A 16,370-nucleotide genomic window follows, 5' to 3' on the forward strand; every position below is an offset into this window, starting at 1 on the left:
CAGTAAATACAGAGATCGTGCTGGGTTTTAATGGCCACTTAAGTGGCGTTTAATTGACAAAAATCACTAACTATGACATTTCAACTCAGGAAAAAATTAGGTGGGGGCAAACTACGCCCTCACAAATATAAAAACAAGATTAGAAAAAGCAGCCAAGGAGGCGTTGTGGGGGGCGGTGGGACAAAATGAGAAGCGATAGACTTTCACTTTCGCTGGGATGTGCTCGCTGAGCTTGTTCGCAGATAAAGGGGAAGAACTTACGTGTCGCAGCCTTTACAAAGCTAATTACTCTCCACGTGACAGATAAAAGACCGTGTAATAAACCGCAGAGGCCACCCAGGAAAATGCCTATCGCATTGCCGCTCCCTGGCTGTTATCTAATGATATGCTTATCTTTGGTCCCAACATAAATCCCATTATGTTCCTTCCATTACATAATGTTGGCCTTTATATGCGAGGGCTTAATCTACATTGGGAATTGTTGTGAGTTTTCACTCTGACATCATGATGTGTTGTTTCATCGCATATTTAGGGGACCCCGTAATCTCCAGAGTGTTTGGCGGCGTTCTGATCAAATGCAATGCAGGGCTGCAAATAATTGTTTTTGTGAAAGAACATATATCAGATACTGTAATCTTTGATTTTCAAAGTAAAAGGATCGAAAATTACTCATCTTCAATCGCTATGCTGAACCTTCGATATTGATGCTCCTACCTCGTGACTCAAGTTACCCAGAACACCTCACGAACTCGGTGAACAATACCGATACCATCTTGCACGCCCTGTTAAGCAATACCGATACCACCTTGCGCGCTCGGTTGAGCAAATCGAGATTGCTTTCCCCTTTAAAATCTCTATCAATTTACATATTAATTTACATAATTTCCCTTTTTACCCGGGGGCTTCTAGGTTTCCTCCTCGGGTTTGTCTGGGGTAAAACCCTGCGGGGGCAATGATGAAAATAGTAATAGGGAATTGTATAGTGGTAATGCAATAATAGCGGTGGACATAATTATGACATCCAAGTTGATATCTTACCCTTGGTACGCACAAACACTGTTGCATACTTCCATCTGTCCCTGTCTTTTTCCTGTTTATTCAACTCATTGACAGAGTATACTCTGAATAAATAAAAGCTACCAGGCTGCAAGCCATCCACTGTTAAACTGGCGTTAGAGATATTGTCTCGGCTTGGCTGAAACTGCACATTTGGACTACAAAGCCCACGGCATTCTTTGTCTTTGCGTGACTCACATGTGAAGCAATCAATGGAATATCGCAGTGTTCTGTTTACGCTATGCCGTGGTATCCAACTGATGGTTAAATGTGTTGTTGTAACAATGCTTGCACTGGCGTTCAACGGAGCCAGGGGCAAGGCTGTGTAGGAAATATATCAATCACAAATAAATGACACAACGTAAATAATCACTTTTAAAGTTCACTTCCCGCTCACACTACTTAAGATATCTATACCTGATATTTTCTTAAATCTCTCCATGGTATAGTAAATACTGCACACTCACGCCCATGGTCACTGCTCCTAACAGTGCAGAGGTGTGTGCTCGTGAGCTCGTTTGCTTGCTTTTTTCTCAAAATCTTTAATTTATTAGCCAGTGTGGAGACATACAACTACAGTAACTTGGACAGCAACCAGAGTAGCACAATTTTCCTTCCCTGCATTGATATAACACTAGCATTTACATCTGATTCAATGGTCATTTTGAAAGCCATCCCAGTAAGATGACTTCATTGCACATTCAATGGCCAAGTAGTTATTTTGCCAGACTTCAAACTCTGACAACTAGCCACGGTTTTTCTGGGTATCCCAGTTCAACGTCTCTGCTGCAGTTGTATAAATAATTAACGTGTAGGGATCCAATTTATTGGTCTGCCCTCCAACCACAATTTGTCGTGTTTATTTTAAAAAGTTAATGACGATTTATTTCTCTGGCACTGGAAAGCCCCAGAAGGGAGTGGTCAATTAAGTACACATACAGTTATTACAAAAACTCTTCTTACTTTCACAAGGCACTAAGGGCATCACGGCATAGAATCCATCTTTGCATGTACAGCTTGTTGTGGTTGGGTTAGGCACAGAATGCTGAGGACATTCATGACACTTTCTGTTGCTTACAGTGCTTTTGAATAAACCTTTTGGGCATTCTAGGGAACGGTGAAAAAACCTTAATAATAGACATATCTCAACCCCCCATCCCCCCCCCCCCCCCCCTCCCAACCAAAAAAAGAATAGATACATTGTTGTTTGCAAAGGGTAGAAAGACAATTTCACCCCATCTGCATGTATTTGTCTCTCTTTTGTTTGGCCCAGTTCTGCTCATCTATTTATTAAGGACATGCACAGACGCGAGAGTAGACAAAGTCATTTAACCATCATCCTATTGCAAGAAATACAACTTGATTTTACCAAGTTGAATTTAACAATCTCATTGATTTTAACCCCTCATTGTGATAGTACCTCATAGCATCAAGATCTAAGTACAACAATTAGCAGAGCCAATACTGTATAATCGGAGCCAACCATTATTATTATTATTATTATTATTATTATTATTATTATTATTATTATTATTATTGTTATTATTATTATTATTTGAATTCCTCCTGTTCAGTCTGCCGTATGCCCCTAAAGTGCTGGGTCCAAACCATGGTCTAGTAGTATATTCAGACTTAGCGTACACTTTTTATGCTAATGAGGTTGTGAATAATATGCTAATGAGGGTCATAATTAGCTAATGAGTTTTTGACTGTGAAGACTTGGGCCGAGACTCGAGGTCGGGGAAGATGGCGGATGCAGAGGGGGCCTATATTGATATTGTTTTACTTTACCCATATATTCAGAGGAATTTGGCAGGAGGAGGTTTTGATTTTGGAGTGTTAGAGGGAAATGTTAAGGATTTGGCGGAAGTTCGTTTTCAGAAGCGAACTTTTGAGCGAGTCAAAGCTCGATTTTATGACATGATAGACAAAATTAGACCTGGTCCGGATTTTGACAGACAATTTAACGACCTTTTGTATGAGAGAGAGAAGATTGAAGGCTGGTTAATGGATTCCAGAGCTTTGTTCTCTGAGTTTTCGGATACCCAAGAGAATGAATTATTGAAAAAAGAATTTGAAAAAGGGAAGGATGAGGTGAATTCTATGTTGCAGATCATCTTAGAATGTCGTGACATAGAGAAGATGAGAAGAGAGCAGTGCTAGGTAAGTCGATACATGTTTTTTTTATATTTAGAAAAGAAAGGAGATGGGGGATAGTGGACGAGAATTGAATGATGTGAGAGAAATTGTTCATGGAGTGGAAGATTTAAGAGTTGTTACATGGGATGATGTAACGGAGAAGAAGAAAGAAAAGTTGAATGGTCTTGAACTTCATGAAAAATTTTTGATAGGAAGGTTGAGGACTTATATCTCTTGTATTTGAAATTATTTGGTTCATGGAGTGTTAAGAGTTTAGGAAAGGTGATCGAAGAGAGGGATAAAGTGTTGGAATGGTTGAATTTTAAGAGAGCAGGAGTTTCTTTTATGGAAGATGGTGACGAGAAGAGAAAATTTGAAATTAGACTGAAACAAGAAGCAAAAGGGATGGCGATTTTTTTACAATTGCTGTTTGATTGACATGGGTGTGATGGTGAGTTTGAAAGAAAAAGGAGATGTTAATGGTTTTGTTTCTTTAGTCTTATTTTGAATGTTGTTGTGGTAGGTTGATTTTTTTCTATTTTTGATTTGTCGATGTAGATTGATTGTGGATGATTTTTATCTTCCTATGATAGAAGAGTGTGAGGAAGAAGAAGAAGATCTACCCATTGGGGGAAAGGAGAAGGAAGATGACGTTTTCAATGAAGAAGATGGTCAAAACGCTGGATGAAATGGAAGAAGAGGTGAAATTGACCTCTTTATTTGCAACAAGATTAACGCGACATGTGTTTAGGGAAAGAATGATCAATTTGATTTTAGCTGAATTAGATGTTTTGCCATTTAATCACATTGTATGAAGAGTTTCTTTGCGAAGGTGGAGGGTCATATTTTGTTGAAAATGTAAGATTCATGGAGAATAGTATTTACAAGGAATTTGGTCGACCATTCTTTTGTGAGGCCGAAAATTGTGATTGTTTTTATGGGCGATAAAATGAATAAAATGTGAGTGAAAAAAAAAAAGAGGTCATTTGATTTTTGTCTGTCTCTTAGTCAAGATGGAATCATCCCCAATTTATACACGAGATTACCTTTTAAATAATAAGGGAACTCGTAACATTGAGACATCAATAGGTTTTCAATTTTGGTTTAAAACAGTTCCTATTTCACTTGATTCGGAAGATGTTCCGATAAATAAACATCGATATAAAGAAAGACCATCAATGCAGTGGAACTTTGATTTTGTAAGGAGCCCAAAGAAACAAGATCCTTTTTAAAGAAGAAAGGAAACATGACATCTTATATCGCTGTTTGTTACTTTTGCGATTGTGAGTTCGAAGACGGGAGAAGAGATGTGACGAGTTGTTGTGGAAAATATATTCATTTGACTTGTGCTACACGTTTTTGCGGTAAAGAATGTAAATGTTGTAAGTCTTTGTGGCCAAAAGAAGGAATGATGGTCTTGAGATCTTTTGGAATGGAATGGTGAGAGGTCAAACATTGCACGGGTGGATTTCAGTCACGCGTCAGAATAACAATACCTTCCGTTGATAACGATGATGGATATTATTACCTTTTCATTGCTGTTGACGAAGGAGGCAGGAAGGCATATTTACATAATAAAGAAGATTTATGGATGCATTTTTCTTGAAAGGAGTAAAAAAATCTGTGTTTTCTGATTTTGTTTTTCATTTGTTGTTGAGAACTCGTTGGATGAACATAAAGAGAAGGGAATGGCTGAGACTTTGGAATTGAACGATGAAATAGTCAATGTTTTTCAATGGTTAAATCTGTCACCTTTGGAATTTTATGAATTTCCTGTTTGTCCATTGTGGACGTGATGTTTTTTTTCTTGTTTTTTCTATTTTCAGTTCAAGTATGTTAAGACGATAAGACAGGCTGTGACCCGATCATGATCCCGAATGGTCAAAAGATGGAAGAAGTAGATAAGAGGAAGATTTCATGTCGATTACGGATATATAAAATGAATATTCGTTCTGACTATGATTGTGATCTTAAGGAATATATTGAAGAAGAAGATGAATTTCTTTTCTTTTTGTTAAATGATGAGACGCGTTAACCAGGTATTATACTTGTATTAGATTGAAAGGAATGGATGAATGTTAATAAAATCCTTTGTTTGTCTGAATTATTTGTGTGGGTCTTTGTTTTTTCCATATAAATATGACCTTTGTTTCATCTGAGTCCAAAGGTATATTCACTATGTTTGCCTTTGTGTTTTCATTGTTTTATTTGTTGACGGAACCTTCGCCAGAATTTAAGTTTTGGTATGAAACCGGACATGGAACAGATGTGATAAAAGAAAAGTATGAAGATATGAACAAGAAAGAGAGAATTAATAGTTCGATTTCGACAATTCAGAACCCTTTTGTTCGTTTGTGGGTTTAAAGATGTGGTTTTTCTCTTCCGTTACATCAGATTAAAGATTTAGATGAAAGACTTTTATTTGAAAAATTTGGTCTTGTTATTCAATCGAATGAGGATGTCAGTTTGGATAACGGAAGTTTTAGAATTGAAGGTTATCATGTTCATCTTCCTAGTGGAGGAGGATATCAAGCGAGATACTTGTTGAATTCGTACGGGAAAAAATTCGAGCAAGTATTATTGAATATTCGTTCTCTTTATGAGGTTCCAAAAAAATTTGACCCATTTTGTGGAGTCGTGGCCTTGATTTAAGGGCTACGATTGGCCAGTCTCTCCCTTATTCTTGTCGTAAAAAAGGCAGAGCGATGAGAAGGTCTTGTCAGATGTTACTGAGAAGAGCGGGATTACCATCTATTGAATTAAATTTAGAGGGAGTGAAACGAATATCTCGATTGGACGAGTATTGTTCTCATCCTATCTGTGTCATAAGTAGAGAGCATTATAATACCCCTATTTTACATTGTAATAGAGATGGTCTTGAGGAACCGGTAATTTTATATCTTAACGATTCTCATTTTTAATTAGTGAAGAGTGTTAATTCTTTGTTGGGTAAAGAGGGTAGATTGTGTTTGAAATGTTTTCAATTCTTGAGAAATCGTGTCAGGGTACATTGATGTGAAAAGGATTTATGTTTGGATTGTAAAAGTGTTTGCATGTTGGATAAGGAGGGTAGTGATACGTGTAGTTTACAATGTGATTTGTGTTTTAGAATTTTTAAGAGTAGGGAATGTTTTTATAATCATTTCACAATCGGTAAATCTAGAATGTTTTCTACTTATACGGGTACCTGTGATAATCTTGTTGCATGTAGAAATTGTGGACGAGGCACGTCACTGTTATGCTTCAACGTGTGCTTCGTGTAAGAAAATGGTTAACTTGGATACTCATACATGTTTTCTCCAACCTCTAGATCTTTCAAATCAAGAATTCAGAAATCAGATAGATAAAAAGAGAGGGGAGTATTGTCTTTTTGCCATTGAGACCATGAAAGTGTGGGATGAGAAAAAAGAAAGGTTTATTTTTGTCCCAAATCTCATTGAAGAAAGAGAGTTTTTGGGAGAGAATTGTTTAACAGAATTTGCAGATTTTTTTATTTAAAGGTGAAGAAGCGGTAGAATTAGGTTACCAAACGAAACTGTGGACTGGGTCGCCGTGTATCGAAAACCCTTTGAATGCACCAAAATCTCTAAACCTCTAGTATTTCAATTTAAGTTGTTTCACAGGCGATTAGCCACCAATAATTTTCTGAAAAAAATAAACTTTATTGATAACGATCTCTGCAGTTTCTGTCAACGGGAAGAGGAATCACTCATTCACTTATTCTGGACTTGCACTGTAACGTCCCGTTTCTGGGAAGCTTTTAAGGAACGGCTGATTCGTGACAAAGCTCTTCCTACGCTAGTCTTGTCACCATCATTAGTTGTTGGTCTAAAGCCTCAATTAATTCAAAACAAGAATTACTACTTTTTATTTTTGGTCGCGAGGTATTACATTTGGACCTGTAGAACACGCAGTCATTATCCTAAAATAGAAGGCTTCCACCCATTCCTCTCACATTACAGTCCTACGACTTGTAATTGAAAGAACCTAATTACTGTTTGTGTTGCAAAGGGCTTTGGTTTTTTTTTTTTCTTTTTTTTTTTGGTTTTTTGGTTTTTTTTTTTTTTTGGTATTGTATGGTATAAATTAATAGCTTTGGTTTGTTAAGTAGGTAGGGGTCGTAAGTATTGTAAGTATTGTAAAAGTAAAAGTTAAAAAAAAAAAAAAAAAAAAAGAATTAGGTTATGAAATAGTTGAGATCTATGACGTGTGCTTCTTTTGTTAATAAAATTTTGAAAGTAAAACAAGGAAAATCGGGTTGTTTGTGAGAGCGAAGAGGAGGAACAAAGTTATATAAAGAGATATGAAGAGAAACAAGGCATAAAACTTGACTATGATAAAATTGAGAATAATGATGTTATGCATTCTTCGTCGAAACTTTTATTGAATTCTTGTTGGGGTTTTTAGGCTCGGAGACTTGATTGACGTATTACAAAATTAACACATGAGTCTGCTAAATTTTTCGATTTTGTCACAGATAGTAGCATGAGAGAACGGTTTTTTCGTACTCTTAACCCTGTCACTGTTTTATGTCATGGACATAAAAAACCTGAAGCTGTTATACCTATTCTAAAGGTAATGTAGTTCAAGCAGCCTTTGTAACGGGTTATGCTCGTTTGCATTTGTACGTGGAATTACTTGAAAAATTAGGTGATAGAGTACTTTATATGGACACTGATAATGGTTTTTACATTTCGAAAAAAGACAGAGAAGAATTTGAACCCGAATTAGGTGATTATTTGGGTGAGTTGACAAACGTCTTAGAGGACGTTGAAGGTTATGATAAGAGTTGTGTAATTTCTAGATTCTGTAGTGGTGGTCCAAAGAATTACGGATATGATGTATTTTCGGAAGAAAAAAAGAAAAAGATTAAAACTGGTTTTAAAGTTGCAGGTATAGGTTGAAATAGGGAAACTGAGAGAAAGGTTAATTTTGAAAACCTTTTCGAATTAATTTGTAAATCACAAGTTTCGGATCTACCAAAAGACAAAAATGGAATTGTGAAGAAATCAGTCGAGGTTCCTAAATTCGATATAAAGCGGGGGGATAACGATGATCCCTTTTTTCTCGAACATCGTGGAATTTTAAAAAAAAGTATAAATTATTTTTTGACAAGAGAGTTGTAGACTGGAATACTTGCGTTGCTTATCCCTTTGGATATTAGAAAATGAATAAGATGAAGAGAATTAAAACATTGAATTCATTTGTGTCTTTACTGTGTTCAGAGAAGTATGAGTGGTGTTGAAGAAACTGTGGGTGTTGGGTCATTTCTAAAATGTTGTCGCTCACAAAGAGATGATGATGATGATCTTCCGGACAGGAATGATTATACAGATGAAAAAGTCGAAATGACTCTCGTATGTTGTGGTGGAAATAACGAGAGAAGATCTGATCAAAGGTCAGGGGTTAAATTAGGGTGTTTTAAAACGAGATCGTCTCTTTTCCTGTCTTCATTATCGTTTGAAGAAGGTAAAAACGATGTCTCTGAATCCAGAAACTCCTTCTGCAAAGAAACTGAAGTGTGATGATAAGGGAGTTAATTCAGATACTCCAGCTTTTGAATTTAATAATGATTTACCTCATCCGCCTGATCCCAGCCACAAATTTCGTTGGAATCCGTTGATTGTTGATAAAAGTATGGTAGAGGAAACAATCATCGGAGAATTGAAAAAAAAAGTAAGAGAGAAACTGGATAAACTGGATGAAGATATGAACCATTTGGACTAAAAAATTAGGGATAAAAATTAATTTTAAAGATGTTAAAGCTTTTGAAAAAAAAATACGTGCTTTCTAATCAGATAATAAGAAATAGAAAATTGAAGGAGGTGAGAACCCCTTATTTTGCTTATGGACTAGATGATCAATGGCAGTTAGATTTAATCGATCCACACGCGCCTTCTAGGTCAAAATCCGATAGATTCGGGTTGAATAAGATCGATTTACTTTCTCGAAAAGCGGATGCTGAAGTAATAACGAGTAAGTCTGCTCTTAATGTATTGAATGCATTGAAAAAGATAATTGAAAGGAACAAGAAACCTCATAAAATTCAAACCGATCAAGGAAGTGAGTTTTTTAATCATTTGTTTAAAAGGATTTGTGAGCATAATTCTATAAAACATTTTAGAATAACAACAGATTTGAAAGCTAGTGTAATAGAGAGGTTTAATCGAACCTTTCAATTAATCTTCTATAAATATAAGTTACATTATCCAACAAAGAGTAATAAGGAGTTAACTCGACTTGTCATTAAAAATTATAATAATAGAGTACATTCGACACCCATCGCAATCAATGAGGTCAATAATGGCGGTATTTTGTCTAGGTTGATCGACGAGAGGATCAAATTATCTATTATCTAATTCAGTCTACCTGAAAAAAAGTATAATACGAAATTTGAAGTCATCGAAGAAATATATGAGATTGGAAAGGAACTGCGTTGGGAAAAATCAACCAGTACTCCAAAATGGAGTGATGTATTGACTGATGCCAATTTAAAAGATGAAGAAATTGGATTTTTTTTTTCACGTTGAAAATTGGGGGGTTTATCGTCTTACTGATGGAATGAAGAGTTGGGTGAATGTTAGAAAAAGTACAAACAAGAGTTATAGTAAAAAATCTACATCACTTATGCCAATGATATATGACTTTTTATCAGTAAAATATCCTAAAGCAAGACGTACTCTAGCTCCATATTTCATAATGCATAGAAATTGGTCAGATAAAGACAAAAATGATCTTATATTCAGTAAAACGATAGGGGTCGCCTTATCATTCGTCTACAATGGACCATATTCCGGGGAACCAGCTTCTACACGTAGTTTAAATGGTGTGGAATATCATTTATTTGAAGGAATGGAACGTCATTGTAAGACCCAAAAACTGAAAATGGTAGTTATTATTGTTGCTAATGAGAAATTAGCAAAAGCTTTCTGTTTGGATAGTAAGAATAAGTTCGACTCTATGGGTCTATTTTCTAATGGATTTGATAAAACTCAAATTATAATTACATCGAAGACTAAAGATCTTAGTCATTCGTCAAATACTAAAAACTATGTATTTTTGAAACCGGATTACAAGTGGCAGACGCAAGATCCAATCCTTCTTTCGAATTGCAAGTGAAAGATTCTTCTTCTATTCCTGTTTCGTCCACTCAGGTGGATGGAACAGTAATTACAAAAACTAAAGAAGAAATAATTGAAATTAAGAATGAAAGCAGAGGGGGAAAAAAGTTAAAATTGACCGGACGCGTCGAACTTCTGGAAGGCGACAAGGTGAAAAGAGGTTAAAGAGACCTCGATTTTATTACGGTGTTACCCTTGCCAGTCTCTACTTCAGAAAAGCACGAAGTAATTGGTTTGAAATGCTTTAAAAAATGGAAAAAAGAAAACATGATGAATATCTCAAACCAGATCGTCTTCATTTTGATGGTGTGGCAGATGAAGATGGGAGACTGGCAATTAATTTTCGGTATAAGGCTTGTCATTCTTCAACAGATTACGAAGTTGCACTCGATTCATTGTGTTTAGATGCAACTACTTTTTTAAATGTGTTGAAAAGTGATAGAAGTAGTCAAGAAACAGCTTTTGTCTTTATAAAAAAATCCGATGGATCAAAATCTTCATTTCATTTACCAGAATCTAAAATAAGTACGTTTGGAGAATTTGTTGAAAAGGTGAATGAGGGTCAATCGGATTTTAAAATAAGCATTGATCATTTTAAAAAAAAAAAGAGTAAAATAGAAATAGGGACAAATAAGTTAAAAGTAAATGTGAGGATGGCTAGAGTTTTAGGATTATTGAATTTAGAAAACAAAGTTAATTCAAGATATTAATTCTTCAAGATGTAACTTCACTGATCTTAAAACCGGTAATAAATTAAAAGAAGTAAGATTAGATGCAACAAGCGGAAATGGAGAAGGTATAGAATTAGCACGAACATATGAGTTCTCTATTTGGGCTTTAGTTTCTCCAAGTTCGTTTCAATTTGTTCTTGTAGATTGTGATTTTGTGATGGCCGAAATGGTAGGTAAAAAACGAACACAGAATTTAGAAGCAGTACCTTTTGATTATTCTAAAGATCACATTCATTATTCACCTGAGAGGTTGACTTGGAAAAGAACAAATTTAAATGTTTTCTATTCATGTTTCATTCGATTTGCAGACACGAGAGGAAGAAGATTTGAAAAAGCTCGAGTCACTGCGGTTTTGAGAATTAGGCGAAGAGCTCTAACTTAAGTCAAAAAATGGGAAAGTCAGATTATTTAGGCAATAAAATCTTACAACCAGGAAAAGGTTAAAAAAAGAAAATAGTGGTCATAATAGAGGACCATATTCTAATGGACTTAATTCTTATTCACAATTTGGTGGAGCAAATACGAAAAAGACACCACGTAGAGCTAATGCCGAAAATGCCGCTGCTCAAGCTTTGTTACAAATGGCGGGACCTCCTACACCAGATTCGGGAATAGATGTCGGCATTAGTGGAAGAAGAAAAAGAAAACGAGTGACATTCGATTTGCCTACTTTTGATACAGATACCGACACTGTTATTATCCCCAAAAAAAGAACGGGACCGAGACAACCAATGGGAAATGAAATCAAAGGTTTTTTAGATAAAATCAGACCTCCATCGAATAAAAAAACGGAAGAGCCGGCAGGTGCTTAATCAATTAACAGCATGTTGAATAAAGTAGGGATGATACGAAAAGGAAGAAAAAGAACTAGACCACACACGATTGTAAATGGGTGGTACATGCATGGTAGAAATGCCGGTAAACCAAGACCAGGTCGTCGAGCAGCTGTAATAAGAGCTTATGTAGAAAAGGCATTAAGTTCTCCTTGGTTGAGAGCTGTAAAAATGCAAAGGGGGAACGGATTTGGTGTAGGTGAAACACTACTAAAAGCGGGACATCTGTGGTTGGAAAAGTAGGAAAAAACATATTGAAACAAATTCTGTTAAGGAGTGCTCTTCCTACCTAAAAAATGCTGACTAATAAAGAAGAATCTCTTCTTAAAAATTACTTACAAAAACAACAAAGAGGAAAGGGAATTCTTTTCTTAGAACCCACAACCAGAATCGCCGCAGCAGCATGGAAAAGGAGACAAACTCACTGCAGTAGGAACTGGAGCTCTCAGTGGAGCTGCAGGATTTGGGGTCAAAAAATTACTCGATAACTTCTCAAGATAAATGTAACTATTAGTTTGTGATTTCTCATTTTTAAGAAGAGCATTGTCAGAGTTAACATCTCCATCATAATCATGTTTTCTTATCGTAGAGTTAACAAAGAAACACCTAAAAAGGAGAAGGAAGAAGAAAAGACAAAAATGAAAGTTAAAGAATTGAAAAAACAACGCAACGATACTACTAATCTTAAAGAAAACGTATTTTCTGAGCTCATGGAATCACAAAAGAATGTGAAAGAAAATGATCAAGACATGGAAGACATGGAACAATTATTAAAAGGATTGGAATTATTAGACGAGAAACAAAATTAAAATGAAAGAGAATTGGATTTACATAAAAGAATGTTTGAAATGATGATAGGAGGACGTGGAAAGACTACTTTTTCAGAAGAAGACGAAGTAAAAGAAAAAATGAGAGATGAAGTTCAAAGAAAAAGAGACGATATCCGAGACGAAATTCTTTCTGATCATCAAGGAAAAGAACAAGGAAAAGGGGAAACTGTAAAATTAAAAGCGATGAATACTAAAATGACGCAGTTATTGGGTGTCGACCAAGCAGAAGATAATGACTCGGATAAAAGTCTCAGTGACTTAAAAGATCTCTCATTCGACAAAAAGAGAAAGGCGGAAGAGGACACACTTCATTCTCTTTTTAGAAGGTTTGAAAAAAAGAGGGAAAAATTAAAGAAATAAGAAAATGAAACGATTTGCAGACGTCGCAGTTTTAGAAGAGGAAGTTGAAGGACGACCCCAGAAATTACCTTTAGTAGAAACTTGGGCAGACGCTTATCCTAGAAAAATTAATCCAGAACCTTACGAAACTACATCTAAAACCTTAAAATTCGAAGTCAAAGCAAGAAAAGAAAACTGGTTTATTCCTTCTGACATCGAATTTTATACTAAACTTAGACCGTGTACGGCTGCTGGAGCACGTGCTACAAATCCTACTGGTACGGGAAACGGTGCTAGCGTTCACATTCGATTTATAAACGATTATGCTAGCTGGCTTATCAAAGCCATACGAGTAAAACCAAAAAGTCAACATGATATAGAAATAGCTTCGCCTTACATGTCCTTTACAGAAGCTTTGAGAAGTGATTTTCAAACAAGTAAAGAAGGAAAAAAACATCCCGAACTGTTGTATACTAGAGGTTATAGCCCGAAATTGAATTACAATTCTATACAAGAAAGGGTTGGTATTGCGAGAGCTGACCCGACTGATGAAATGAAGGAAATAACAGCTTTTGAAGAATATCAATATGATATCCAATGGGTTCCCATCAAGAGATAAAGCCTTTGCCGGGTTTCTTTCATGAAATTCACAAAGCATTGCCATCTTTAATGAATTATGAACTGGAAATCGAATTACAAAGTGATGAATTCATGTTAATATCACGAGTGGGAGCCAATGATGGAGACGGGGCAGTGAATAATGCTGTGTATCAAGTTAACACTACAGAAACGTTTCTCTTAATTGATTAGAAATCAATGGGGCCAGAAGAAGACCAAAAAGTTTTGATAAAATCAGACTTGTTTTTGGCGAAACAATTTCAAAAAATAACACAGCAGACGGAGTACAGATAAGAAATTGGACGCTTTAGATGGAGAAATTCTAGATCAACTCTTTTTTGGATTAGTGGATGCTGGAACTGTCATGAATCCTTCTAGATTAGAAGTTCCAGGTCTATTTCAGCCTTTTAATTGTACAAAAATTCAACTGTATATCAATGACATCCCCATCTTTAAAAAAGTTCATATCAATTGGGCAAATACCAGAGAAAATAGATATTTGGAGTTCTCAGTGTGACATGGTGGCAGAATTGGAAGACTCGAAGAGAGAAAACATTGGAAATTTTCCTCTTGATAAAATCCCTAATGGTCGATGGTTTGCTTATGTCAATCTAACAGCAAATAGAAGAAGGGGATTGCCAATACTGTGAGAGAATTCGATGGTGTTTTCAAAGCAAGGGTTTGGTTTAGTCAAACAAATGCGGCTGCGAGACGACAGCTTGTGACCGGTTGGTTTGAAAAAGGATAGTTAAATTGTGTTAATCCAATAGACAAAGGTTGGGCACCAAAACATTTCAAGGAACTTCCTACCAAAATACCTATTAGATTTAGTAACATCAGAGACGGTGTGAGAACTTAAAAAATGCATGACACATTTCAACTAGCTTAGCTTGTTCAAAAGACAGTGATATAAGTAAAAATGATTTTTTAGGAGTCTTTCCAGCCGATAGAATTCCTTCTCCTATTCCATATTTCTGTTGTTCATAATGAATACCGATACACATGGAGAACATTGGGTTGCTATTTTTTGTAAAGGAGGAAAAATTTTTATTTTGATTCGTATGATGGAGATGAGATTTATGGCAATGAAAATTGGAGACAATTTTTAACTAAACAATGGATTACAAATGAAATAGCGTTACAACAGCTAGATTCCGACGTTTGTGGAGATTATTGTGTTTATTTTTGAAAGAAAATGAGTTGTACGGAAAACCCTAGTTTAGAATTTTTAAAAAGAAATTCGATGAGAAAGATCAATTTTCTAACGATTATAGAGTGTGGGAAAAAATTCATTCTAATTTTCCCAAAACTTAGATAAGATAGAACACGAGATAAACATAGAGGATGTGTCGGATAAAAAATTATTATCTGTTATAAAAAACAGTTTGAAAGAATTAAGATAGACAAATATGTAAGCCTCGTAACCAGATAAAAACTCATGTGAATAAGAAAAGAAAGTATTTATATTAAAACCATGGAAATGTGTAAACGTGTCTCGCCAGCAAAATTTTCTCATCCGAGTAACATCGGGGTATATGGAAATACAGTAACAGGAAAAACTCACTTTTTACAACTTTTACTTTCCAGACCTAATGATTATTTTGTGTACTGCTATGGTTCTGTATGGTAACCTGCTTTCAATAAGATGGAAAAAAATGGGAATCATCATGAATCAAGGTCTACCGACTAATGTCAAATCGTTATTCGGTCAAGATCACAGTCCTGGTATAATAGTGATAGATGATCTACAAAGTGAATTAGAAAATAACTTAGAAGTACAACAATTATTAACAAAAAACGCGCATCATATGAATATAACTTCTTTAATTGTCTTCCAATCACATTATCCACCAGGAAAATATGCTACCGTAATGCGCAGTCAATTCTCTGTTTTAATCTTTTTCGGATTTAGAAATGAGAGCAGAACTTTATGACTTCGTTTTCGTGATTATGTGCCTACAAAAAACCATAAAGACTCATTTATGAAAATATATCGTCTATGGACAGATAGAAAAGGAGGTTATATGATAGTCGACAATCACCCTATGACCCATTGTGCACCAGTTTCTATCCGAACGAACATTAAAAGAAGACGGTCCACCGTTGTCGGTCTTATTCAAGTGAAGACTATGGAAGAGTACAGAACTAGATCATCAGGAATAAGAAATTACAAAAAAAAGTTTTCAACCATTTCTCAGACAAGCAACAGTGAAAAAATTCTTATCCGTAATCCGAACAAGGTACTTTACATAGGAGAAAAGGATAAACAACTATATTTTCCTTCTAATGAAAAAATTATGACTAAAATTACGATATTGACAATAGTTTTAGGTTTTACGAGAATTACGACGCAATCAGAAATTTTGTTATATCCGATACAGAACTTACAAGAGAAGGGGAAATTTTCCCTTTATCAGATCTGATATATAATACTCAGACAGAGAAAGTAAACAAAAAAGGACAGGAAATAGATCCTGTCATTGAACTTTTATCAAAAACAAAGAAGATACCTTTAAAGGGGAGAAGACAAGCTATAAAGAGAAGTGAACAGAATATACGAAAACTTGTTCAAGCATTAATAATAAAACATTTAGAAAAAGATGACAACGACGAACTTCTCGAGGCGACCTCTATATGAGGATCGACATGCAAAGGAAGTTCTCTTATTAGGGGAAGATGAATTACAAAGATTAGCTCAAAGTG

General features: G+C 35.5%; 1 protein-coding gene across 1 annotated transcript in view; it reads right to left on the minus strand.

Annotated features, from left to right (window-relative positions):
• Nucleotides 1-891: 891 nt before the first annotated feature.
• Nucleotides 892-16,370, minus strand: part of LOC137996044 (ephrin type-A receptor 4-like) — a 55,910-nt gene continuing 40,431 nt past the window's right edge. The window contains exons 4-6 of the mRNA XM_068841483.1: nucleotides 2,020-2,163; nucleotides 1,039-1,377; nucleotides 892-941 (exon numbers count right to left, since the gene is read on the minus strand). Of these exons, the coding sequence (XP_068697584.1) occupies nucleotides 892-941; nucleotides 1,039-1,377; nucleotides 2,020-2,163 (533 nt within the window). The remainder of the gene's footprint in view (nucleotides 942-1,038; nucleotides 1,378-2,019; nucleotides 2,164-16,370) is intronic.

The sequence above is a fragment of the Montipora foliosa genome, chromosome 3, assembly GCF_036669935.1.
Source record: "Montipora foliosa isolate CH-2021 chromosome 3, ASM3666993v2, whole genome shotgun sequence".
NCBI classification, from domain to species: Eukaryota; Metazoa; Cnidaria; class Anthozoa; order Scleractinia; family Acroporidae; genus Montipora; species Montipora foliosa.